Genomic DNA, 27772 nt, shown 5'->3' with positions numbered 1-27772 from the left:
CAGTGGGCAGGGGTTCTCCTGGGAGTCCAGGTCTGGCTCCAGTGGGCGGGGGTTCTCCTGGGAGTCCAGGCCATGCTGCAGTGGGCGGGGGTTCTCCTGGGAGTCCAGGCCATGCTGCAGTGGGCGGGGGTTCTCCTGGGAGTCCAGGTCTGGCTCCAGTGGGCGGGAGTTCTCCTGGGAGTCCAGGCCATGCTGCAGTGGGCAGAGGTTCTCCTGGGAGTCCAGGCCATGCTGCAGTGGGCAGAGGTTCTCCTGGGAGTCCAGGCCATGCTGCTGTGGGCAGGGGTTCTCCTGGGAGTCCAGGTCTGGCTACAGTGGGCGGGGGTTCTCCTGGGAGTCCAGGTCTGGCTACAGTGGGCGGGGGTTCTCCTGGGAGTCCAGGCCATGCTGCAGTGGGCGGGGGTTCTCCTGGGAGTCCAGGCCATGCTGCAGTGGGCGGGAGTTCTCCTGGGAGTCCAGGTCTGGCTGCAGTGGGCAGAGGTTCTCCTGGGAGTCCAGGCCATGCTGCTGTGGGCAGGGGTTCTCCTGGGAGTCCAGGTCTGGCTACAGTGGGCGGGGGTTCTCCTGGGACTCCAGGTCTGGCTGCAGTGGGCGGGGGTTCTCCTGGGAGTCCAGGTCTGGCTCCAGTGGGCAGGGGTCCTCCTGGGAGTCCAGGCCATGCCGCAGTGGGCGGGGGTTCTCCTGGGACTCCAGGCCATGCTTCAGTGGGCAGGGGTTCTCCTGGGAGTCCAGGTCTGGCTCCAGTGGGCAGGGGTCCTCCTGGGAGTCCAGGCCATGCCGCAGTGGGCGGGGGTTCTCCTGGGAGTCCAGGTCTGGCTGCAGTGAGTGGGGGTTCTCCTGGGAGTCCAGGTCTGGCTCCAGTGGGCGGGGGTGCTCCTGGGAGTCCTGGTCTGGCTGCAGTGGGCGGGGGTGCTCCTGGGACTCCAGGCCATGCCGCAGTGGGCGGGGGTTCTCCTGGGAGTCCAGGTCTGGCTGCAGTGAGTGGGGGTTCTCCTGGGAGTCCAGGTCTGGCTCCAGTGGGCGGGGGTTCTCCTGGGAGTCCAGGTCTGGCTACAGTGGGCGGGGGTTCTCCTGGGAGTCCAGGCCATGCTGCAGTGGGCAGGGGTTCTCCAGGGAGTCCAGGCCATGCTGCAGTGGGCGGGGGTTCTCCTGGGAGTCTAGGCCATGCCGCAGTGGGCGGGGGTTCTCCTGGGAGTCCAGGTCTGGCTGCAGTGAGTGGGGGTTCTCCTGGGAGTCCAGGTCTGGCTCCAGTGGGCGGGGGTGCTCCTGGGACTCCAGGCCATGCCGCAGTGGGCGGGGGTTCTCCTGGGAGTCCAGGCCATGCCGCAGTGGGCAAGGGTTCTCCTGGGATTCCACGCCATGCTGCAGTGGGCGGGGGTTCTCCTGGGATTCCAGGCCATGCTGCAGTGGGCGGGGGTTCTCCAGGGAGTCCAGGCCATGCTGCAGTAGGTGGGGGTTCTCTTGGGAATCCAGGTCTGGCTGCAGTGGGCGGGGGTTCTCCTGGGAGTCCACGTCTGACTGCAATGGGTGGGGGTCTTCCAGGGGGTCCAGGTCTGGCTGCAGTGGGCGGGGGTTCTCCTGGGAGTCCAGGCAATGCTGCAGTAGGTGGGGGTGCTCCTGGGAGTCCAGGCCATGCTGCAGTGGGCGGGAGTGCTCCTGGGACTCCAGGTCTGGCTCCAGTGGGCAGGGGTGCTCCTGGGAGTCCAGGCCATGCCGCAGTGGGCGGGGGTTCTCCTGGGAGTCCAGGCCATGCTGCAGTGGGCGGGGGTTCTCCTGGGACTCCAGGCCATGCTGCAGTGGGCAGGGGTGCTCCTGGGACTCCAGGTCTGGCTGCAGTGGGCGGGGGTGCTCCTGGGACTCCAGGCCATGCTGCAGTGGGCGGGGGTTCTCCTGGGAGTCCAGGTCTGGCTCCAGTGGGCAGGGGTGCTTCTGGGAGTCCAGGCCATGCTGCAGTGGGCGGGGGTTCTCCTGGGAGTCCAGGCCATGCTGCAGTGGGCGGGGGTTCTCCTGGGTGTCCTGGTCTGGCTGCAGTGGGCGGGGGTGCTCCTGGGACTCCAGGCCATGCTGCAGTAGGTGGGGGTGCTCCTGGGACTCCAGGCCATGCTGCAGTGGGTGGGGGTTCTCCTGGGGGTCCTGGCAGGGCTGCAGTGGGTAATAGTGATTTCTCTTCCTTCAGCCTGGCCAGCTGAAGTTCCTTTATCTTGTCCTTCCATAACTGCACCTTTTGCTTGAGTTGCAGGACCTTCATAGCACTGGCTGAGTAATTAGGGAAAATCCGAGCCAGGTCCTTCACTATGGATTCCTGGAACTCAGGACGAATCTCCTTGACTTTCCCTGTGACCACTTGATCTGGAACGCCAGGAGGAATGGAAGGCCTGGGCAGGGTGGGAAACTCGGGCAGCAGGAGGCTCCCTCTGGGTCGGAGTGCCTGGAACTCAGGCTGAACCTCCGTGACTTTTCCTGGGGTCACTCGATCAGAAACACCAGGAGGAATGGATGGCCTGGGCAGGGCGGGAAACTCGGGGAGCAGGAGGCTCCCTCTGGGTCGGAGTGCCTGGAACTCAGGCTGAACCTCCGTGACTTTTCCTGGGGTCACTCGATCAGAAACACCAGGCGGAATGGATGGCCTGGGCAGGGCGGGAAACTCGGGCAGCAGGAGGCTCCCTCTGGGGGGAAGAGACTCTTTAGGGTAGTCTGCCTGTGGTGGCATTACTTCCACTGTGGGAATGCTGTAGGCAACAGACGTAGGGACTACTAGGGGAGCTTTTAGGGTCTCCAATTGGGAGGCAAGGGTCTCCAGATGGGCCGTCTCCACCCACTCCATTTGCTTCAGTGGTGATGTCTGCTCCAGCAGCCAGCAAAGGGTGTCCATGGTTTTTTTGGTGATGGTCCCTTTTTGGCGAAGCTTCCGCAGGGCATCCTGCAATCGGTCCCAGCCTCCTCTGGGGGGCTTGTGCATGGATTCACCATATGTAGGAGGCAGGCTTCTATCACGTCGATCCATGGCCCCCTTGAAGGCCCTGATAGTCTGATGAATCCGCAGAAACCACCTCCAGCGGTCTCGGGGTGACTTCTTTGGGAAAGCCAGAGTGTCTGGCCCCATGACTTCCCACGTAGGACTCTCTGGACGCCCTTCAGATGGAGTTGGGGTTGGGGTTGGGGACACTGCCTCCTTTGGCATTTGTGGAAACTTCTGTGGGGTCTCGAGGGGTGGAGGTCTGGGCTTGTATTTGGATTTGGCCAAAGACATTAATTTATCTTGCTGGGAATCACTTGGCATGGGAGAGATCACAGCCTGCTTAGGTCTAAGCTCTGAAGGAGATTCCAGGTACTGCTTTTTGAGAGGAAATGTTTTCCCCTCAACTTGCAACTCCAGCCCTTTCATAATATCTTTCCTCGGTGTGATGGCAGGCTTCAGATCTACCTTTTTGACACCAAGGTCCTTTGGATGGATCAATCCCTCAGGAGAAATTATTTTCCCAGCAGCTTTACCCACCATTTCAAGACCAATGGCTTTGGGCTGGACCAGTGCCTCAAGTGAAATAATCTTCCCTGCAGGCTTTCTCACCCTTTCTAAACCAAGTTCCCTTGGCTGGACCAATCCCTCAGGGGCTATGATCTTTCCAGGAGGCTCTCCCACCCTTTCCACACCAAGTTCCCTTGGTTGGACCAATCCCTCAGGGGCTATGATCTTTTCAGGAGGCTCTCCCACCCTTTCCACACCAAGTTCCCTTGGTTGGACCAATCCCTCAGGGGCTATGATCTTTTCAGGAGGCTCTCCCACCCTTTCCACACCAAGTTCCCTTGGTTGGACCAATCCCTCAGGGGCTATGATCTTTCCAGGAGGCTCTCCCACCCTTTCCACACCAAGTTCCCTTGGTTGGACCAATCCCTCAGGGGCTATGATCTTTTCAGGAGGCTCTCCCACCCTTTCCACACCAAGTTCCCTTGGCTGGACCAATCCCTCAGGGGAAATGACCTTTCCAGGAGGTTCTCCCACCCTCTCAACACCAAGTTCCCTTGGCTGGACCAATCCCTCAGGGGAAATGACCTTTCCAGGAGGTTCTCCCACCCTCTCAACATCAAGTTCCCTTGGTTGAACTAGTCCCTCAGGGGAAATGATCTTTCCAGGAGGTTCTCCCACCCTCTCAATACCAAGTTCTCTTGGCATAACAAATCCCTCAGGGTAAATGACCTTTCCAGGAGGTTCTCCCACCCTTTCCACAGCAAGTTCCCTTGGCTGAACCAGTCCCTCAGGGGAAATGATCTTTCCAGGAGGTTCTCCCACCCTTTCCACACCAAGTTCCCTTGGCCGAACAAATCCCTCAGGGTAAATGATCTTTCCAGGAGGTTCTCCCACCCTTTCCACACCAAGTTCCCTTGGCTGAACCAGTCCCTCAGGGGAAATGATCTTTCCAGGAGGTTCTCCCACCCTCTCCACACCAAGTTCCCTTGGCTGGACCAATCCCTCAGGGGCTATGATCTTTCCAGGAGGCTCTCCCACCCTTTCCACACCAAGTTCCCTTGGCTGGACCAATCCCTCAGGGGAAATGACCTTTCCAGGAGGTTCTCCCACCCTCTCAACACCAAGTTCCCTTGGCTGGACCAATCCCTCAGGGGAAATGACCTTTCCAGGAGGTTCTCCCACCCTCGCAACATCAAGTTCCCTTGGTTGAACTAGTCCCTCAGGGGAAGTGATCTTTCCAGGAGGTTCTCCCACCCTCTCAACACCAAGTTCTCTTGGCCTAACAAATCCCTCAGGGTAAATGATCTTTCCAGGAGGTTCTCCCACCCTTTCGACACCAAGTTCCCTTGGCTGGACCAGTCCCTCAGGGGAAATGATCTTTCCAGGAGGTTCTCCCACCCTCTCAACACCAAGTTCGCTTGGCTGGACCAATCCCTCAGGGGAAATGATCTTTCCAGGAGGTTCTCCCACCCTCTCAACACCAAGTTCGCTTGGCTGGACCAATCCCTCAGGGGAAATGATCTTTCCAGGAGGTTCTCCCACCCTCTCAACACCAAGTTCCCTTGGCTGGACCAATCCCTCAGGGGAAATGACCTTTCCAGGAGGTTCTCCCACCCTTTCCACACCAAGTTCCCTTGGCTGGACCAATCCCTCAGGGTAAATGACCTTTCCAGGAGGCTCTCCCACCCTCTCAACACCAAGTTCCCTTGGTTGCACCAATCCCTCAGGGGAAATGATCGTTCCAGGAGGTTCTCCCACCCTCTCAACACCAAGTTCCCTTGGCTGGACCAATCCCTCAGGGGAAATGATCTTTCCAGGAGGCTCTCCCATCCTCTCAACACCAAGTTCCCTTGGCTGGACCAATCCCTCAGGGGAAATGATCTTTCCAGGAGGCTCTCCCACCCTCTCAACACCAAGTTCCCTTGGCTGGACCAATTCCTCAGGGGAAATGATCTTTCCAAGGGGTTCTCCCACCCTTTCCACACCAAGTTCCCTTGGCTGAACCCATCCCTCAGGGGAAATGATCTTTCCAGGAGGCTCTCCCACCCTCTCAACACCAAGTTCCCTTGGCTGGACCAATTCCTCAGGGGAAATGATCTTTCCAAGGGGTTCTCCCACCCTTTCCACACCAAGTTCCCTTGGCTGAACCCATCCCTCAGGGGAAATGATCTTTCCAGGAGGCTCTCCCACCCTCTCAACACCAAGTTCCCTTGGCTGGACCAATTCCTCAGGGGAAATGATCTTTCCAAGGGGTTCTCCCACCCTTTCCACACCAAGTTCCCTTGGCTGAACCAATCCCTCAGGGTAAATGACCTTTCCAGGAGGCTCTCCCACCCTCTCAACACCAAGTTCCCTTGGCTGGACCAATCCCTCAGGGGAAATGATCTTTCCAGGAGGCTCTCCCACCCTCTCAACACCAAGTTCCCTTGGCTGAACCAATCCCTCAGGGGAAATGATCTTTCCAGGAGGTTCTCCCACCCTCTCCACACCAAGTTCCCTTGGCTGGACCAGTCCCTCAGGGGAAATGATCTTTCCAGGAGGTTCTCCCACCCTTTCCACAGCAAGTTCCCTTGGCTGAATCAGTCCCTCAGGGGAAATGATCTTTCCAGGAGGTTCTCCCACCCTTTCCACACCAAGTTGCCTTGGCTGGACCAATCCCTCAGGGGAAATGATCTTTCCAGGAGGTTCTCCCACCCTCTCAACACCAAGTTCCCTTGGCTGGACCAATCCCTCAGGGGAAATGATCTTTCCAGGAGGCTCTCCCACCCTCTCAACACCAAGTTCCCTTGGCTGGACCAATCCCTCAGGGGAAATGACCTTTCCAGGAGGTTCTCGCACCCTCTCAACATCAAGTTCCCTTGGTTGAACTAGACCCTCAGGGGAAATGATCTTTCCAGGAGGTTCTCCCACCCTCTCAATACCAAGTTCTCTTGGCCTAACAAATCCCTCAGGGTAAATGACCTTTCCAGGAGGCTCTCCCACCCTCTCCACACCAAGTTCCCTTGGCTGGACCAGTCCCTCAGGGGAAATGATCTTTCCAGGAGGTTCTCCCACCCTTTCCACAGCAAGTTCCCTTGGCTGAATCAGTCCCTCAGGGGAAATGATCTTTCCAGGAGGTTCTCCCACCCTTTCCACACCAAGTTGCCTTGGCTGGACCAATCCCTCAGGGGAAATGATCTTTCCAGGAGGCTCTCCCACCCTCTCAACACCAAGTTCCCTTGGCTGGACCAATCCCTCAGGGGAAATGATCTTTCCAGGAGGTTCTCCCACCCTTTCCACAGCAAGTTCCCATGGCTGCACCAATCCCTCAGGGGAAATGATCTTTCCAGGAGGTTCTCCCACCCTCTCAACACCAAGTTCCCTTGGCTTGACCAATCCCTCAGGGTAAATGACCTTTCCAGGAGGCTCTCCCACCCTCTCAACACCAAGTTCCCTTGGCTGAACAAGTCCCTCAGGGGAAATGATCTTTCCAGGAGGTTCTCCCACCCTTTCCACACCAAGTTCCTTTGGCTGAACAAGTCCCTCAGGGGAAATGATCTTTCCAGGAGGTTCTCCCACCCTTTCCACACCAAGTTCCCTTGGCTGGACGAATCCCTCAGGGGAAATGATCTTTCCAGGAGGTTCTCCAACCCTTTCCACACCAAGTTCCCTTGGCTGAACAAATCCCTCAGGGGAAATGATCATACCAGGAGGTTCTCCCACCCTTTCCACACCAAGTTCTCTTGGCCTAATAAATCCCTCAGGGTAAATGACCTTTCCAGGAGGTTCTCCGACCCTTTCCACAACAAGTTCCCTTGGCTTAACAAGTTCCTCAGGGGATATGATCTTTCCAGGAGGTTCTCCCACCCTTTCCACACCAAGTTCCCTTGGTTGAACTAGTCCCTCAGGGGAAATGAGCTTTCCAGGAGGTTCTCCCACCCTTTCGACACCAAGTTCCCTTGGCTTAACAAGTTCCTCAGGGGAAATGAGCTTTCCAGGAGGTTCTCCCACCCTTTCCACACCAAGTTCCCTTGGTTGAACTAGTCCTTCAGGGGAAATGAGCTTTCCAGGAGGTTCTCCCACCCTTTCCACACCAAGTTCCCTTGGTTGAACCAGTCCCTCAGGGGAAATGAGCTTTCCAGGAGGTTCTCCCACCCTTTCCACACCAAGTTCCCTTGGCTTAACAAGTTCCTCAGGGGAAATGAGCTTTCCAGGAGGTTCTCCCACTCTTTCCACACCAAGTTCCCTTGGCTTAACAAGTTCCTCAGGGGAAATGATCTTTCCAGGAGGTTCTCCCACCCTTTCCACACCAAGTTCCCTTGGCTGAACCAGTGCCTCAGGGGAAATGATCTTTCCAGGAGGTTCTCCCACCCTTTCCACACCATGTTCCCTTGGTTGAACTAATCCCTCAGGGGAAATGATCTTTCCAGGAGGTTCTCCCACCCTTTCCACACCAAGTTCTATTGGCCTAACAAATCCCTCAGGGTAAATGATCTTTCCAGGAGGTTCTCCCACCCTTTCCACACCAAGTTCCCTTGGCTGAACCAGTCCCTCAGGGGAAATGATCTTTCCAGGAGGTTCTCCCACCCTTTCCACAGCAAGTTCCCTTGGCTGGATCACTCCTTCAGGGGAAATGATCTTTCCAGGAGGTTCTCCCACCCTCTCCACACCAAGTTTCCTTGGCTGCACCAATCCCTCAGGGGAAATGATCTTTCCAGGAGGCTCTCCCACCCTCTCAACACCAAGTTCCCTTGGCTGGACCAATCTCTCAGGGGAAATTATCTTTCCAGGAGGTTCTCCCACCCTTTCCACAGCAAGTTCCCTTGGCCTAACAAATCCCTCAGGGTAAATGACCTTTCCAGGAGGCTCTCCCACCCTTTCCACACCAAGTTCCCTTGGCTGGACCAATCCCTCAGGGGAAATGATCTTTCCAGGAGGTTCTCCCACCCTTTCCACACCAAGTTCCCTTGGCTGAACCAGTCCCTGAGGGGAAATGATCTTTCCAGGAGGTTCTCCCACCCTTTCCACACCAAGTTCTATTGGCCTAACAAATCCCTCAGGGTAAATGATCTTTCCAGGAGGTTCTCCCACCCTTTCCACACCAAGTTCCCTTGGCTGAACCAGTCCCTCAGGGGAAATGACCTTTCCAGGAGGTTCTCCCACCCTCTCAACACCAAGTTCCCTTGGCTGGACCAATCCCTCAGGGTAAATGACCTTTCCAGGAGGTTCTCCCACCCTCTCAACACCAAGTTCGCTTGGCTGGACCAATCCTTCAGGGTAAATGACCCCTCCAGGAGGTTCTCCCACCCTCTCAACACCAAGTTCCCTTGGCTGGACCAATCCTTCAGGGTAAATGACCTTTCCAGGAGGTTCTCCCACCCTTTCCACACCAAGTTCCCTTGGCTGGACCAATCCGTCAGGGGAAATGATCTTTCCAGGAGGTTCTCCCACCCTCTCCACACCAAGTTCCCTTGGCTGAACCAATCCCTCAGGGGAAATGATCTTTCCAGGAGGTTCTCCCACCCTCTCCACACCAAGTTCCCTTGGCTGAACCAGTCCCTGAGGGGAAATGATCTTTCTAGGAGGTTCTCCCACCCTCTCAAAACCAAGTTCGCTTGGCTGGACCAATCCCTCAGGGGAAATGACCTTTCCAGGAGGTTCTCCCACCCTCTCAACACCAAGTTCGCTTGGCTGGACCAATCCCTCAGGGGAAATGACCTTTCCAGGAGGCTCTCCCACCCTCTCAACACCAAGTTCCCTTGGCTGGACCAATCCCTCAGGGGAAATGATCTTTCCAGGAGGTTCTCCCACCCTTTCCATACCAAGTTCCCTTGGCTGAACCAGTGACTCAGGGGAAATGATTTTTCTAGGAGGTTCTCCCACCCTTTCCACACCAAGTTCCCTTGGCTGGACCAATCCCTCAGGGGAAATGATCTTTCCAGGAGGTTCTCCCACCCTTTCCACACCAAGTTCCCTTGGCTGAACAAATCCCTCAGGGGAAATGATCTTTCCAGGAGGTTCTCCCACCTTTTCCACACCAAGTTCCCTTGGCTGAACCAGTCCCTCAGGGGGAATGATCTTTCCAGGAGGTTCTCCCACCCTTTCCACACCAAGTTCCCTTGGCTGAACCAGTCCCTCAGGGGGAATGATCTTTCCAGGAGGTTCTCCCACCCTTTCCACACCAAGTTCCCTTGGCTGGACAAATCCCTCAGGGGAAATGATCTTTCCAGGAGGTTCTCCCACCCTTTCCACACCAAATTCCCTTGGCTGAACCAGTCCCTCAGGGGAAATGATCTTTCCAGGAGGTTCTCCCACCCTCTCCACACCAAGTTCCCTTGGCTTAACAAGTCCCTCAGGGGAAATGATCTTTCCAGGAGGTTCTCCCACCCTTTCCACACCAAGTTCCCTTGGCCTAACAAATCCCTCAGGGTAAATGACCTTTCCAGGAGGTTCTCCCACCCTTTCCACACCAAGTTCCCTTGGCTGGACCAATCCCTCAGGGGAAATGACCTTTCCAGGAGGTTCTCCCACCCTCTCAACACCAAGTTCCCTTGGCCTAACAAATCCCTCAGGGTAAATGACCTTTCCAGGAGGTTCTCCCACCCTTTCCACACCAAGTTCCCTTGGCTGGACCAATCCCTCAGGGGAAATGATCTTTCCAGGAGGCTCTCCCACCCTCTCAACACCAAGTTCCCTTGGCTGAACCAGTCCCTCAGGGGAAATGATCTTTCCAGGAGGCTCTCCCACCCTTTCCACAGCAAATTCCCTTGGCTGAACCAGTCCCTCAGGGGAAATGATCTTTCGAGGAGGTTCTCCCACCCTTTCCACACCAAGTTCCCTTGGCTGGACCAATCCCTCAGGGTAAATGACCTTTCCAGGAGGTTCCCCCACCCCTTCTACTCCAAGTTCCCTTGGCTGGACCAATCCCTCAGGGGAAATGATCTTTCCAGGAGGTTCTCCCACTCTTTCCACACCAAGTTCCCTTGGATGAACCAGTCCCTCAGGGGAAATGAGCTTTCCAGGAGGTTCTCCCACCCTTTCCACACCAAGTTCCCTTGGTTGAACCAGTCCCTCAGGGGAAATGATCTTTCTAGGAGGTTCCCCCACCCTTTCTACTCCAAGTTCCCTTGGCTGGAGCAATCCCTCAGGGGAAATGATCTTTCCAGGAGGCTCTCCCACCCTTTCCACAGCAAATTCCCTTGGCTGGACCAATCCCTCAGGGGAAATGATCTTTCCAAGGGGTTTTCCCACCGTCTCAACACCAAGTTCCCTTGGCTGGACCAATCCCTCAGGGGCTATGATCTTTCCTGGAGGTTCTCCCACTCTCTCAATACCAAATTCCCTTGGCTGGACCAATCCTTCAGGGGAAATGATCTTTCCTGGAGGCTCTCCCACCCTCTCAACACCCAGTTCCCTTGGCTGGACCAATCCCTCAGGGGAAATGATCTTTCCTGGAGGCTCTCCCACCTTCTCAACACCAAGTTCCCTTAGCTGAACTAATCCCTTAGGGGAAATGATCTTTCCAGGAGGTTCTCCCACCCTTTCCACACCAAGTTCCCTTGGCTGGACCAATCCCTCAGGGGAAATGATTTTTCCTACCGGCTCTCCCACTCTGTCAACACCAATATCTCTTGGTTGAACTAATCCCTCAGGTCCTATGATCTTTCCTGGAAGCTCTCCCACTCTTTCAAAACCAAGTTCCCTTGGCTGAACCAATCCCTCAGGGGAAATGATTTTTCCTACTTGCTCTCCCACTCTCTCAACACCAAGTTCTCTTGGCTGAACAAATCCCTCAGGGGAAATGATCTTTCCAGGAGGCTCTCCCACCCTTTCCACACCAAGTTCCCTTGGCTGCACCAATCCCCCAGGGGAAATGATTTTTCCTACAGGCTCTCCCACCCTCTCAACACCAAGTTCCCTTGGCTGGACCAATCCCTCAGGGGAAATGATCTTTCCAGGAGGTTCTCCCACTCTCTCAACACCAAATTCCCTTGGCTGAACATATCCTTCAGGGGAAATGATTTTTCCTACAGGCTCTCCCACCCTCTCAACACCAAGTTCCCTTGGCTGGACCAATCCCTCAGGGGAAATGATTTTTCCTACAGGCTCTCCCACTCTCTCAACACCACGTTCCCTTGGCTGAACATATCCTTCAGGTGAAATGATCTTTCCTGGAGGCTCTCCCACCCTCTCAACACCAAGTTCCCTTGGCTGGACCAATCCCTCAGGGGAAATGATCTTTCCTGGAGGCTCTCCCACCCTCTCAACACCAAGTTCCCTTGGCTGAACCAGTCCCTCAGGGGAAATGATCTTTCCAGGAGGTTCTCCCACCCTTTCCACACCAAGTTCCCTTGGCTGAACCAGTCCCTCAGGGGAAATGATCTTTCCAGGAGGTTCTCCCACCCTTTCCACACCAAGTTCCCTTGGCTGAACCAGTCCCTCAGGGGAAATGATCTTTCCAGGAGGTTCTCCCACCCTTTCCACACCAAGTTCCCTTGGCTGAACCAGTCCCTCAGGGGAAATGATCTTTCCAGGAGGTTCTCCCACCCTTTCCACACCAAGTTCCCTTGGCTGGACCAATCCCTCAGGGGAAATGATCTTTCCAGGAGGTTCTCCCACCCTCTCAACACCAAGTTCCCTTGGCTGGACCAATCCCTCAGGGGAAATGATCTTTCCAGGAGGCTCTCCCACCCTCTCAACACCAAGTTCCCTTGGCTGGACCAATCCCTCAGGGGATATGATCTTTCCAGGAGGCTCTCCCCTCCTTTCCACACCAAGTTCCCTTGGCTGGACCAATCCCTCAGGGGAAATGATTTTTCCTACAGGCTCTCCCACCCTCTCAACACCAATATCTCTTGGTTGAACCAATCCCTCAGGGTAAATGATCTTTCCTGGAGGTTCTCCCACTCTCTCAACACCAAGTTCCCTTGGCTGAACAAATCCTTCAGGGGAAATGATCTTTCCAGGAGGCTCTCCCACCCTTTCCACACCAAGTTCCCTTGGCTGGACCAATCCCTCAGGGGAAATGATCTTTCCAGTAGGTTCTCCCACTCTCTCAACACCAAATTCCCTTGGCTGAACAAATCCCTCAGGGGAAATGATTTTTTCTACAGGCTCTCCTACCTTTTCAACACCAAGAGCCCTTGCCTGGACCAATCCCTCAGGGGAAATGATCTTTCCAGGAGGCTCTCCCACCCTTTCCACACTAAGTTCCCTTGCCTGAATATATCCTTCAGGGGAAATGATCTTTCTTGCAGGCTCTCCCATCCTTTCAACACCAATATCTCTTGGTTGAACCAATCCCTCAGGGGAAATGATCTTTCCTACTGGCTCACCCATTCTTTCAATACTAACATCTTTTTGGGTTGGTCTTTCATGGGAAATGATCTTTCCCGCAGGTTCACCAACTCTTTCAATACCAATGTCCTTTGGCCGGACCAGTCCCTCAGGGTAAATCATCTTTCCAAGAGGCTCTCCCATCCTTTCCACACCAATGTCCCTTGGCTGGACAAATCCCTCAGGGGATATGATCTTTTCAGCAGGCACACTCACCCTTTCAACACCAAGGTCCTGTGGCTGAACCAGTCCCTCAGGGGAAATGATCTTCTTGGCAGCCTTACCCAGCCTTTCAACATCAAGATCTTTTGGGTGGACCAGTGTTTCAGGGGAAATCATCTTCCCTGCTGGCTTACCAAGCCTTTCAACACCAAGGTCTTTTGGCTGAACCAATCCCTCAGGGGAAATGATCTTCCCTGCAGTCTCACCCACCCTCTCAACACCAAGGTCCTGTGGCTGAACCAGTCCCTCAGCAGAAATGATCTTTGTAGGCTTATCGGGAGCCATTTCTTCCTCATATAGTGATACTTCTTTTTCTTCTTCTTCCTCCTCCTCTTCTTCCTCTTCCTCTTCTACTTTCTCATCAGCCTCCTTCACCTCTTTTGAAAACATAGATTTGTCTTTCTCAGCCTCCTCTGCAGCAATTGCTTTTTGGAATGCCAAAACCTTCTGCCTTTGCCATCTGAGGAATTCCAAGGCATCTTTCATATTTTCAGTATCTAATTGTCCTTCTCCTACCAGGCTCTCCTCTAAAGTCATCCTTCTTTCCAGTAAAGCCAAGTTGCGCTCCTTCCTGGCCATTTTCTCTTCTTCCTTTATCAGCTTTTTCTGTTCTTTTATCAGCTGCTTTTCCTCTTTATCCAGTTTCTTTTGTTGAGCAACCAATTCCTTCCTCTCCTCAGCTAGTCTCTTCTCAATGATTTCCAGCTTCCTGCGCTCCTTTTGCACAGCCGCTTTAGTCAAGGGCTGCTTTATCTCTTCTTTCCCAAACACGTCTTCCAAGGATAGCTTTCCTTCAGAGAATTTCTGCCTTTGGTCACTGAGCCGTTTCCACTGTTCTCTGATGTCCTCAATTTCTTCCTCAGTCTTTCTCATTTCTCTCAGACGCTGACTCCGTGTATCATCATATACTTGTGGTAATTTCTGAACCGCTAGCTTCTCTTGTGTGATCAGTTCCATCTTCTTATCAAGGAGCTCTCTTTCTTTTTTGGTTATCTCAAGTTCTTGCTGGGTCAGGTGCCTCTCTGCCTGGAGCAGGTTCCACTCCTCAGCAGACTCCAACTCTTCTGGCACTAATTCCTCCATTTTTGATGGTTGCTCCTGACCTTCCATTAACAGTTCTTTCTCCCTTTCTTCTTTCATAAGCAGAATTTCTTCCTCAGTGGACAGCTTACGCCCTTTCTCTTCTTCCCCCTCCTCTTTCTCTTCCTCTTCCTCTTTTTCTCTCCTCTGCTTTAGTAAAAAGGGCATTATCATTTTTATTTTACGATGAAATGTCTTTTTTCCCTTAGTATCAAACTTTCTGGGAACAAACTTTTTCCTTTCCTTGGGCAGATGTTCTTCTTCCTCTGTCACAGCCTCCTCTTCCTTCTCTTCTTCTTCCTCCTCTGGGGATGGTGCCTCCTGTTCTGGGAGACGGGGTTTTCTCCTTTCCTGAAAATATCTTCTTGGCCTCTTCACTGCACCCTTCTCACTTGCCCTTCTTTGCTCCTTCATGATCAGTTTTATCTGCTGGTCTGATAGTTTTCGGTTCTCCTGGCGCAGTTCTATTTTCTTCTCTACCATCTCTATTTTTTGCTGGGCCAGCATTTTCTCCTTCTGGATCTGCTTCCTCTCTTCCTGGATTAGTTTCAGCTCTTCATTAGTCAGTCTCCTCTCTTCTTCCATAAGCATCTTCTCTTCAGGGGACAAGGCCACAACATTTTCATCCTCTGGCCTCTCCTCTTCAATTTGGGTATACTTTGCAAAAAAAGTTAGTTCTCTTTCTTGTTGGGCTTGAATTCGGTCCTCCCAGGCCTGAATTCTCTCCTCTCGAGCTTTTTCCATATTGAACTTTATGATTTCTCTCATGTCCTTCATCTGGTTCCTCTTTTCTGTGTCCAGCATGTCTGTTTCTAAATCCTTGGAAGAAAGTCTTCTTTCCCCTTTTTTGAGATGCTTAGCTTTTATGCTCTCTTCTATGTCTTTCATCTTCTCCTGCCTAGTCTCTCTAATTTGTCTTTTGGCTTCCTTCATTTCCTCTTTGAACAATTTGAATTCTTCTGGGGTTGTGTCCTCTTGGATCAGGAGGTCTTCTTCCTTGATGAGAAGTGACTCTTCCTTGTTCAAATTTTCTTCTTCCTTAGCCAGTGCCTCCTGCTCCTTGATCAGCAATTCATGTTCCCTATTCAGCTGCTCCTCTCTCCGTGCTAGTTCCTCCTCTAGCATAGCCAGCTCACGTTGTTTCCTGGCAAGCTTCCTCTCCCTCCTGCCCAGTCTCTTCTGTTGCATGGCCAGCTTCATTTCTTGCTTGGTGAGTTCACTCCCTTCAAAGAAGAAGGTTTTCTTTGACCTGACTTTTGGGGAAGATGGAGGAGTGATTGGAGGACTCACTTCCAATTCTTCTTGCTCCATCTCTTCTTCCATCTCTTCAACTGGCTCTGGGCCTTGTTCCTTCAACCCAGGAAAAATCTCCTGAAAGCGTTCCCAGCTGGGCTGCTGCTCCGCCAATACCTCCCTCGCCAAGGTCACCAACTCATCAGTCAAGTTCTTGGCCATGCTCTCTTGTAAGTCAGAAACACGTAGGGTCATGAGGCGGGAAACATCATCCCTCCAAGAATCTTGCTCTTCATACCTTTTCTCAGGTTGGGGAGCTTCTACTATCTCTTGAACCTCCTGCTCCATCTCTTTTTCCTTCTTGCTGATTTCAGGCTCCTTGCTAATTTTATACTTCTCTTTGTCAGTTCTTTTGCTTCGGGTTTTCCTCATCACCTTAAGGCCCACATCAGGCAGGGCTCCTAGTGAAAGCGATGAGGAGATACTGGTTTTGGTAGCCAAAGTCATTGAGGAAAGTGCTGAGGATGATGTAGATGTCTGAGAAGTACTTTTTCTCTCATGAGGCAACTTGATAGGTCCCTCTTCTTCTTCCTCTTCTTCTGCTTTTCCCTCTTCCTTTGCTTTCATGGTTCCCTCTACTCTTGATTTCTTGTGTCTTTTCTCTTTTCTTAATTTCTTGAGTACCTTTCCTTCTCTTTCTTCTCCTTCTTCTCTTTCTTCTATTGATTTCTTGCTCTCCTCTTCTATTGATTTCTTGCGCTCCTCTTCTATTGATTTCTTGCGCTCCTCTTCTATTGATTTCTTGCGCTTCTCTTCTATTGATTTCTTGCGCTCCTCTTCTATTGATTTCTTGCGCTTCTCTATTGATTTCTTGCGCTCCTCTTTTAATGATTTCTTGCGCTCCTCTTCTATTGATTTCTTGCGCTTCTCTATTGATTTCTTGCGCTTCTCTATTGATTTCTTGCGCTTCTCTTCTAATGATTTCTTGCGCTCCTCTTCTATTGATTTCTTGCGCTCCTCTTCTATTGATATCTTGCGCTCCTCTTCTATTGATATTTTACGCTCCTCTTCTATTGATTTCTTGGGCTCCTCTTCTTCTATTGATATCTTGCTCTCCTCTTCTTCTATTGATATCTTGCTTTCCTCTTCTTCTATTAATATTGTGCTCTCCTCTTCTTCTATTGATATCTTGCGCTCCTCTTCTATTGATATCTTGCGCTCCTCTTCTATTGATATCTTGCGCTCCTCTTCTATTGATTTCTTGAGTTCTTCTCCTTCTTCTTCTCCTTCTATTGATTTCAGGCGTATTTCTCTTGATTTCCAGGATCTCTCTTCTCTTGATTCCTTGTAGCTCTCTCTTGCTGCTGCTGTTTCTTCTTTTTCTTCTTCTTCTTCTTCTTTTTCTTCTTCTTCTTCTTCTTCTTTTTCTCCTTCTCCTTCTTCTTTTTCTTCTCCTTTTTCTTCCATTTGTTTCTTGTATGACTCTCCTCTTAATTTCTTGAGTGCACTTTCTTTTAATTTCTTGTATCTTTCTTCTCTTGATGCCCTGAGTATCTCACTTCCTTCTTCTTCTCCTCCTTCTTCTACTACTGATTTCTTACGTATTTCTTCTTCTCTTGATTCCTTGAGTTCCTCTCCTCCTTCTTCTACTTCTCTTTCTTCTCCCTTGAGTTCCTCTTCTCTTGATTCCTGGAGTCCTGCTTCTTCTCTTAATTTTCTGTATCTCTCTTCTCTTGATTTCCAAAGTTCTTCTTCTCCTCCTTTGTCTCCTCCTTCTATTGGTATCTTGTATCCCTCTTTTCTTGATTTCTTGTATGGCTCTTCTTCTCTTGGTTTCTGGTATCTCTCTTCTTCCCTTAATTTCTTACGTCCTTCTTCTATTGATTTCTTGAAACCCTCTCCTTCTTCTCTTTCTTCTATTGATTTCTTGAGTTCCTCTTCTTCTTTTGATTTCTTGTGTCTCTCTTCTCTTGGCTTCTTGAGTCCCTCTCCTCCTCCTCCTTCTTCTTCTCCTTCTTCACCTTCTATTGATTTCTTGTATCCTTCTTTTGATTTCTTACGTTTCTCTTCGCTTGATTTCCTGCGTCTGAATTCTATACTTGATTTCTTGCGTCCAAATTCTACACTTGATTTCTTGCGTCTGAATTCTACACTTGATTTCTTGCGTTCCTCTCCTCCTCCTTCTCTTTCTTCTTCTACTGACTTCCTGTGTTCCTCTTTTGATTTCTTGGGAATTTTGCCTACACAGGATAAAAAAAGAAATGGAGCATTAAAAGGAAGTACAAGCCTATAGCCTGGGGGAATAGATTGGTTTGCCTGGGGCTCAACAGACTCCATCTAAGGTCATGTTGCCTCTTCAGCACTGAATAATGATGTAGAATACAGGATCTCACAATCAAAATCCCAAATTTTTAGGAAATCCTGTAATTCATAACTTTTCTTGAACTAGAATGGATACCCTAGCCCTGAATCTCTGTCCAATAACCATTTTCCTATTCATCTCTATGTCTTGGAACACAGCACTTCATAGACATTTGATCTGACTTTTTAATTTATATTCCCTCTCCTCCTCATTCTTTTTTTTTAAATTTCAGAATAAAACAAGCATTTCTATAAATAGTATAATAAAGTGATCACACACAAAATTGCAAATCCATTATGTACAACTTGCTATTCCTTTTATTTTATTTTTTAAAATAGTTTTTATTTACCAGATATATGCATGGGTAATTTTACAACATTGACAATTGCCAAACCTTTTGTTCTAATTTTCCCCCTCCTTTCCCCCCCCCCCATGGCAGGTTGACCAATACATGTTAAATATGTTAAAGTATAAATTAAATACAATATATGTATACATGTCCAAACAGTTGTTTTGCTGTACAAAAAGAATTGGACTTTGAAATAGTGTATAATTAGCCTGTGAAGGACATCCAAAATGCAGGTGGACAAAATTAGAGGGACTGGAAATTCTATTTAGTGGTTCATAATCATCTCCTAGAGTTCTTTTGCTGGGTGTAGCTGGTTCAGTTCATTACTGCTCTATTGGAACTGATTTGTTTCATCTCATTGTTGAAAATGGCCTCATCTGTCAGAATTGGTCATCATATAGTATTGTTGAAGTATATAATGATCTCCTGGTCCTTCTCATCTCACTCAGCATCAGTTCATGTAAGTCTCTCCAGGCCTTTCTGAAATCATCCTGCTGGTCATTTCTTATAGAACAATAATATTCCATAATATTCATATACCACAATTTATTCAGCCAATCTCCAATTGATGGACATCCACTAAGTTTCCAGTTTCTGGCCACTACAAAGAGGGTTGCCACAAACATTCTTGCACATACAGATCTCTTTCCCCTCTTTAAGATCTCTTTGGATACAAACCCAGTGGCAACACTGCTGGGTCAAAGGGTATGTAATATGATAACTTTTTGAGCGTAGTTCCAAATTGCTTTCCAGAATGGCTGGATGAATTCACAGTTCCACCAACAATGTATCAGTGTCCCTGTTCACTCCTGATTTTAATGGGAATGGTTGCAGTTTATCCCCACTACATATGATGCTTACTGAAGGTTTTAAATAGATGCTACTGATTATTTTAAGGAAAAATCCATTTATTCCTATACTCTCAAGTGTTTTTAATAGAAATGGATATTGGATTTTATCAAATGCTTTTTCTGCATCTATTAATATGATCATATGATTTTTGTTAATTTGGTTATTAATATGGCCAATTATGCTGATAGTTTTCCTAATATTGAATCGGCCCTGCATTTCTGGTATAAATCCTACTTGATCAGGATGTATTATTCTGGGGATGATTTTCTGTAGTTTTTTTTTGCTAATATCTTATTTAAGATTTTATCAATATTCATTAAGGAAATTGGTCTACAATTTTCTTTCTCAGTTTTCAATCGACCTGGTTTAGGTATCAGTACCATGTCTGTGTCATAAAAGGAGTTTGGTAGGACTCCTTCATCCCCTATTTTTTCAAATAGTTTATATAGCATTGGGGCTAATTGTTCTTTAAATGTTTGGTAGAATTCACATGTAAATCCATCTGGTCCTGGAGATTTTTTCTTAGGGAGTTGATGAATAGCTTGTTCTATTTCTTTTTCTGAAATGGGACCATTTAAGCAATTTACTTTCTCCTCTGTTAATCTGGGAAGCCTAGATTTTTGGAGGTAGTCATCCATTTCACTTAGGTTATCAAACTTATTGGCATAAAGTTGGGCAAAGTAACTCATTATTTCTCTAATTTCTTCTTCATTAGTGGAAAGTTCCCCCTTTTCATTTTTAAGACTAACAATTTGATTTTCCTCTCTCCTTTTTCTAGTCAGATTTACAAAAGGTTTATCTATTTTATTGGTTTTTTTCATAAAACCAACTCTTAGTTTTATTTATTAGTTCAAGGTTTTTTTTACTTTCAATATTATTAATTTCTCTTTTTAATTTTAGAATTTCAAGTTTAGTATTTGATTGGGGGGTTTTAATTTGGTCTTTTTCTAGCTTTTAAAGTTGATCTTCTCTTTATTTTATTCAAGTAAGCCTATAAAGATATAAAATTTCCTCTTATTACTGCTTTAGCTGCATCCCACAAATTTTGGTATGATGTCTCATCTTTGTCATTATCTTAAGTGAAATTATTAATTGTATCTATAATTTGCTGTTTCACCCAATCATTCTTTAAGATGAGATTACTTAGTTTCCAATTACTTTTTGGTCTGTTTACCCCTAACTTTTTGTTGAATGTAGTTTTTATTGCATCCTGATCTGAAAAGAAAGCCTTTACTATTTCTGACTTCCTGAATTTAATTTTGAGAACTTTATGTCCTAATGTATGGTCAATTTTTGTACAGATTTCGTGAACTGCTGAGAAGAAAGTATACTCCTTTCTGTCACCATTCCGTTTTCTTCAAAAATCTATCTTACATAATTTTCCTAATATTCTATTTACCTCTTTAATTTCTTATTTGTTTTGTGGGTTTATTTATCTAATTCTGAGAGTGCAAGGTTGAGATCTCCCACTATTATAGTTTTGTTGTCTCTTTCTTCTTGCAACTCTTTTAACTTCTCTTTTAGGAAGTTAGATGCACCACATGGTGCATATATATTTAGCATTGATACTGCTTCATTGTCTATGTTACCCTTTAGCAAGTTATTGTAAAGGGCTAGAACTGAGCAGATGCACTTGGATAACAGAGCACGTGAGGCTAATTACCAATTGGACAATTCTCTATTAACATGTTTGGAGGATGAATCTACTCAACTCTTTGCTGGCTCAATCAGTAGGTGTAGTAGCGTGCTGTTGTCTCCAGAAGCTGCCAATCGCTCTCTGGGAGAACTGCTGTGTCAACTCAAATCTCTTCCTGTAGAGAGCCGACTTCCCTTCCTGCAGAGAGCTGCCTCAAGTCTAGAGCAGAGACTGACTTTTTCTTCCAGAGCTGCCCTCTTTATCCTCCCAGAGAATGGGCGTGGGATAATGCAAGGGCTTCTGGGAAGAACCACTTCAACCAATGAACTTGCTCCTCCTAAGCATGCAAGCTATTCCCTAGGAATTCACAAGTCAAACTCCCAGGAAAGGCCAGAACTAGAAAATTGTTAAGTACCGACTTAGCACTTAGTAAAAACCTAATATCTCATTATCTCATTAGCACTTAGTAAGAATCTAACAGTGGAGAGAGAGGAAGGAGGTGTGAAGATTGCTAGATCTAACCCCCTGACCTCAACTGCAAAAGACCAAGAATAAAGACTTTTGCTTATCCTGACTCCTGCTAAATCTAAAACATCCAGGGTCTCAACAAGATATAGTTTCCTACATTCTCTCTTTTGATTAGATCAATTTTTGCTTTTGTTTGAACTGAGATAAGGATGGCTACCTCTGCTTTTTTGACTTCACTTGAAGCATAATAGATTCTGCTCAAGCCTTTTACCTTTACTCTATATGTATCTCTCTGCTTTAAATGTGTTTCCTGTAAACAATATATTGTAGGGTTCTGACTTTTGATCCAGTCTGCTCTCCATCTCCGCTTAATGGGAGAGTTCATCCCATTCTCATTTACAATTAAAATTACTAATTCTGTATCTCCTGCTATCATATTATCCCCAGATTATGCTTTTTTCCCTTGTCTCCCCCAACCCTTTCCCCACTATTAAATTTATGAGCCCCACTTGTGTCACGCAGCCCCCCTTCTTTAGTATCCCTCCCTCCTCCTTTTAAATCCCTTTCCCTTTCTTGTACTCTTCCCTTATTACTCTTTTCCTTTTCCCTTTTCCTCTCCCTCTTTTTAATGAGGTGAGAGAGAATTTTCTGTAAAAGCAATATGTCAATTATTTTCTCTTTGAGCCAATTCTGATGAGAGTAAGATTTACACAACGTTCCTCCCCCTCTCTAACTTCCCTCAGATATGATAGGTTTTCTTTGCCTCTTCGTGGGATGTAGTTTTCCCTTTTTCTAATACTATCCCCTTTCCATTTCTACTTCCCTTTTTGTTGTTATATCAGTAAAATCAAATTATATATGTAGTCTTAATGTATATCCACAACAGAAATACAGTTCTCAAGAGTTCCTTTTACCTTTTTCTGCTTCTCTTGAGTCCTATGATTGGAGATCACATTTTTTGTTTAGATCTGGTTTTTTCCTTAGAAACAAATGGAATTCATCTGTTTCATTAAATGTCTATCTTCTTTCATAGAAGAAAATGCTAAACTTAGCTGGGTAGTTTATTCTTGGCTGCAATCCAAGTTCTTTTTCCTTTCAGAATATCAGATTCCAGGCCCTTCGATCCTTTCATGTAGAGGCAGCCAGATCTTGAGTGACCCTTATGGTGGCACCTTGGTATTTGAATTGTTTTTTCCTGGTTGCTTGTAGCATTTTTTTCCTTAGTCTGATTGATAGTTCTGAAATTTGGCCATAATGTTCCGTGAAGTTTTTTTGTTTTGTTTTGTTTTGTTTTTTAGGGTCTTTTTAGAAGGTGTTCGATGAATTCTTTCAATGCCTATTTTACCTTCTAGTTCTATTACCTCTGGACAGTTCTCTTTGATGATTTCCTGTAAAATAGTACCTAGGCTCTTTTTTTCATCATAATTTTCGGGAAGTCCAATAATCCTCAGATTATCTGTCTTAGATCTATTTTCCAGGTCTTTCGTTTTGCTATTTGACAATTTTTCTCCAGATTTTTTTTTTTTTTTTTTTTTTTTTTTTGGTTTTGCTTGACTGATTCTTGGTGTCTCAATGAATCATTCATTTCTATTTGTTCAGTTCTGATTTTTTAATGAGTTATTTTCTTCATTAGCTTTTTTTACTTCTTTTTGTATATGTCCAATTGAGTTTTTAAATGAGTTGTTTTACTCTATGGAATTTTTTTCCATTTCACTAAATTTGTTTTTTAGTGAGTTTTTTTTTTTTCAATTCACAAATCTTACTTTCTTGGGAATTCTTTATCTTTTCCAATTCCCAGATCCCACTTTCCTGTGATTTCTTTACCTTTTTCAATTCCCTAATTCTGTTTCCTTGTACTTCCTGTGAATTCTTTACCTTTTCCAATTCACATTTCAGGAAGTTGTTTACCTTTTCCAATTCACATTTCAGGAGGTTGTTACTCTCTTGCATAGCTTCTCTCTCCTTTCCCCATTTTTCTTCTAACTCTCTTTTGAGATTTTTAATAATCTCTCCCAGGAGAGTGTTATTTGGGATATTGTCCAGAGGATGTTTGCTATTAGTCTCCTCAAGGTTGGAAACCTGCTCTCTTTCTGTATAGAAGCTATCAATCATTCTCTTCATTTTTTTATTCATTTTTTAAAAAGCCTTTAGAGTCTGCCTTCAGGGCAAGGAGGTTACCAGCTTCCTTTGCAGAGCAAGGATGGGTATATAGACAGTAACTGTCCTCTCAATGGGCTGCAAGGGCGAGCTACGGGAGTGCTCTGGGAAAAGCTCCACAGGGAAGTGAGTAGGCTTGGGTATCAAGGGCTGGGCTGTGTAAGTGCCTTGCAAGGAGCCCCACTGTGAGGATTAGCAACTGCCTTGGGGCTAGATATTAAGCAGCAAAAGTATCACTTCCCCCCCCCCCCCATAAATGCCTGCTTTGAGTATTAGTGTCACCCTATCCCTCACTACACTGGAAGTATCTTTGCCTGGGCAGCACAGTCCAGCTGGGGAAATTTCAATACCCCAGGCCGAGACCCCCACTGTGCAGATGAGAGGCTACCCCAGGCTGTGCCTCTGCTATGCAGGTTTGTGACTGCCCCCCAACAAAAGCCCATAGCTGCAGAATGCTGAAGAGCTGTGTTATGGTCTGCTCTGAGTCACTTCTGGTCCTGGGTGGGCACAGCCAGATCCTGCTCTGGCTTCCCTCAGAGTACCTTCTACCTTAGATTCCAATTTCTCTGCTGGTCCACTACTCTGCCATCAAAATAAAGCAGTCAGGCTATGGCAGATAGCTCTATATAAACCTTCCAACTGCAGAGGCCACCCTACTCCTGATTCTATCCCTGCCCTGCGCCAGTATGCTCCTGCCACTCAGGACAAACCTTTTCTAGTGATATTCCAGATTATCTTCGGGCTGGTGAGTTGTAAACCTTACCAGTCTAGCACTATTTTTGAGGCTGATTTTTTAAATTGGTAATGAGGGTATGAGAGGAGCTCAGAATCTCACATGTGTGTTCTCCACCATCTTGGCTCCACCTATTGCTATTTCTTTTAAATATATAATAGCTGTCATATACATTTTTTCTTTTTCTTTTTTTTTCTTCCCTCTCCCCTGCCATAGAAATGGCTATTAGACACAAATATATATATATATATATGTAAAATTATCCAATACATATTCTATTTATCAGTTCTTTCTCTAGCAAACCCCTTCATGTGCTGAAACAATCCTATTCCATTCCATCTCTTCCAATAGATAATCCCCTGTCATTCCCACTCTTAATTATTTTCAATCTCTGCCTATTTGCTGGCCCATATCCTACTACCTACAAATATGTCCATAACTGTCCTAACCTGAAAAGAACCTCATTTGAAGTTTCCGTCCCAATGATTACCATCCTATATCTCTTCTATCTTTTGTGGCTAAACTTCTTGAGATGATACCTTCACTTATTTCTCATTCTCTTCGTAACCTTTTAGAATTCCATGCGAGAAATGATCTTCTCTGGAAGCTGACCCACTCTTTCAGCACCAAGATCTTGTGGCTAGACCAATCCCTCAGGGGAAATGATTTTTCCAGTAGGCTCTCCCACCCTTTCAACACCAAGTTAATTTGGTTGGACAATCCCTTAGGGAAATGAGCTTCCTTACATGTTCACTCCCTATTTCAACACCAAATTTCTTTGGTTGGACAAATCCCTAAGGAGAAATGATCTTCCCTGGAGGCTGACCCATTGGTTCAATTGCAAGGTCCTTTGGCTGAACCAATCCTTCAAGGGATTGGAATTATCTTGAATCACCACATTGTTGAGCAGAGCTAAATCCATCACATTTGATCTAGTTGTTACTGTGTGCAATGTTCCCCTGGTCCTGGTTACTTCACTCATCATCAGTTTATTCTAGCCTTTTCTTTACATACTTTTTTGAAAGCAGCCTGCTCATGGTTTCTTAGAGAGCAAAAATATTCCATTACCTTACTATACCACAACTTATTCAGCCATTCCCCAACAGATGGGCATCTACTCATTTTCCAATTCTTTGCTACCACAAAAAAAAAGCTGTTACAAACATTTTTGCACTTATGGATCCTTTACCATTTTTTATGATCTTGTTGGGATGTAAACCCAGTAGTGACACTACTAGATCAAAGGGTATGCAATTTTATAGCCTTTTTGGCATAGTTCCAAACTGCTCCTTAGAATGACAGAATCATTTCACAATTCCATCAATAATGCACGAGTGTTCCAGTTTTGCCACATCCCCTCCGACATTTGTCATTATCTTTTGGACAGCATCTTTCAAAAAATTATCAAGAAAAACTTCCCCTATATCTTAGAATCAGAGAGCACAGTAGTCATTGAAAGAATCCACTTATCACCTTCTGAAAGAGATCTCAAAATAAAAACTGCAAGAAAATCCACTGCATCCAAATTCCAGAACTATCAGGGCAGGAAAAAATACTGGAAACAGCCAGAAAGAAGACTGTAGGGACTGAATGTGGATCACAACATTATATTTTCACTTTCTGTTGTTGTTATTTGCTTGCTTTTTTTTTTCTTTTTCAGTTTTTTCTTTATGATATGATTTTTCTTGTGCAGCATGATAAATGTGGAAATATGTATAGAAGAACTGCACATGTTTAATATATATTGGATTGCTTGCTATCTAGGGGAGGGGGCTGGGAGGAAGGGAGGGAGAAAAATTTGGAACACAAGGTTTTGCAAGGGTGAATGTTGAAAACTATTTTTGCATGTATTTTTAATTTATGTAATATAAACAAGCATTTCCATGATACAGCATAATAAAAAAATGATTTCACATTTATTTGATATTTAATAAAGTTAAATTATTTACATCCCTATTTGGGAAGATATTACTTATAACAATATATCTATTATGCAGTTAGAAGGGGTATATTTAGAAAGAGGGTATGAGTATAAGTTGATATTGATGTGATTTAAAAAAATTAAGGGATGAAAAAAAGAATTGTATTGGGAGAAGAGGAAAGGAGGAGGCAAAATGGGGTAAATTATATCATATGAAAAGGAACTGTTACAGTCAAGGAAAAGAAGGGAAGGGGTGACCATTAAACCTTACTTTCATTAGTATTGGCTCAAAGAAGGAACAACATACACAATGAGTGCCAATAAATCTGACAATCTAAATAAAATGGATGAATGTTTACAAAAATATAAATTGCCCAAATCAATAGAAGAAATAAAATTCTTAAGTAATCCCATCAACATTTATTTGTATTTTTTTTTTTGTTGTTGCTGCTGCTACTGCTGTTGCTGTTGTATTTTGTGCAGGCAATTGGGATTAAATGAGTTGCCCAGGGTTACACAGCTAGGAAGTATTAAGTATCTGAGAACATATTTGAACTCAAGTCTTCCTGACTTCAGGGCTGGTGCTCTATCCACTGTGCCACCTGGCTGCCCCTTCAACATTCATTTTTGTAAGATTTTGATTTTCAAAATTTTTCTCACTTTCTCCTTTACCTCCCCCAACCCCAAGACAACAAGCAATGTGATACAGGTAGCAATACCTAGTTTGAAATAAATGTGACAAATTCACAGTAGCCAATCTTTTTGGCAAAAGGAGATTTACTTAAGGGAAGAGGCTCAGACAAAATGAAGAAATACAATAGACAACAGGAATGGCAAATACAAAACAGAATTGAGAGAACATATAATTAGACTAACCAGTGTTAGCTAGAGTAAGTAGAAAGATGGCATTAGAGGGAAGGCACTATGAGGAGAGGAGAGAGAGAGAGTAACCTTATGGTGGACTTAGTCCTGAAAAGGACTTAGCAAAGATCTTCATCCTAACCAGATCTTTTATACAGGAAATACAGCTTTGGAAGTTTATTAGGGAGAACAGAGAAGTAAAGATGGGAAGGGGTCAAGAGCCAAATGAAATTCACCTGACAGACCAGGTCCCAGACCTGCCTAAAGATTTGCTAATCAATATCTGAAAGGTTGTTTAAAGATACCCAGACGTTGGGGAATGAACAATGAGGATTGATAAAGAGATCCTTCTTAGACAGTCGAGGAATTATTTGATAATAGTTATCTAATAATAGCTTCTTTGTGTGGGGGGGCAGGGAGGAGTAACTCACATGAGATTATACATATGCAATCATTTTAAACATATTTTCATGAGTCATGTTGCGAAAGAAAAATCAGAACAAAAGAGAAAAACCACGAGTAAAAAAAAACAAGCAAATACAAAAGGTAATTCTTCAATCTGCATTCAGTCTCCCTAGTTCTCTCTCTGGATTTGGATGGCACTTTCCATCCTAAATGTGTTGGAATTATCTTGGCTCACTATAGTGCTAAGAAGAGCTAAATCTATCATAGTTGTTCATCAAATAATCTTGTTGAGAAATCCCATTTAGAAAAAGAAATTCAATAACCAATTAATAAACTCCCTAAGAAAAAATCTCCAGGCCAGATGGATTTACAATTTTTTTTAATTTATTTTTTATTTTATTTTATTTTGCAGCAATAGGGATTAAGTGACTATCCCAGGATTACACAGCTAATAAGTGTCTGAAGCTGGATTTGAACTCAAGTCCTCCTGACTCCAGAGTCACTGTGTTACCAAGTTGTCCCAAACAAGTGAATTTTATCAAATATTTAAAGAATAATTATTTCCAATAATATATAAATAATCTGGAAAAATAGGTGGAGTTCTATCAAATTCCTTTTAAGACTTTTTGGGTTTAAGGCATGGTTCTTAATAAATAAATAGATTCCAAACAAAGCCTTAATTGGTCACTGTTTGGGTCTGAATTGACTCAGA

At 46.3% G+C, this 27772-nt stretch overlaps 1 protein-coding gene across 1 annotated transcript in view; it reads right to left on the bottom strand.

Moving 5' to 3' along the window:
* Positions 1 to 543: 543 nt before the first annotated feature.
* Positions 544 to 27772, bottom strand: part of WDR87 (WD repeat domain 87) — an 86072-nt gene continuing 58843 nt past the window's right edge. Inside the window, exons 5-8 of the mRNA XM_074302642.1 lie at positions 11705 to 17556; positions 2222 to 3424; positions 1086 to 2124; positions 544 to 1007 (exon numbers count right to left, since the gene is read on the bottom strand). Of these exons, the coding sequence (XP_074158743.1) occupies positions 544 to 1007; positions 1086 to 2124; positions 2222 to 3424; positions 11705 to 17556 (8558 nt within the window). The remainder of the gene's footprint in view (positions 1008 to 1085; positions 2125 to 2221; positions 3425 to 11704; positions 17557 to 27772) is intronic.

The sequence above is a fragment of the Sminthopsis crassicaudata genome, chromosome 3 (genome assembly GCF_048593235.1).
Source record: "Sminthopsis crassicaudata isolate SCR6 chromosome 3, ASM4859323v1, whole genome shotgun sequence".
In the NCBI taxonomy this organism is placed as follows: Eukaryota; Metazoa; Chordata; class Mammalia; order Dasyuromorphia; family Dasyuridae; genus Sminthopsis; species Sminthopsis crassicaudata.
The sequence above is the reverse complement of the archived record's forward strand: the minus strand, read 5'-3'. Positions and strand labels throughout refer to the sequence as shown.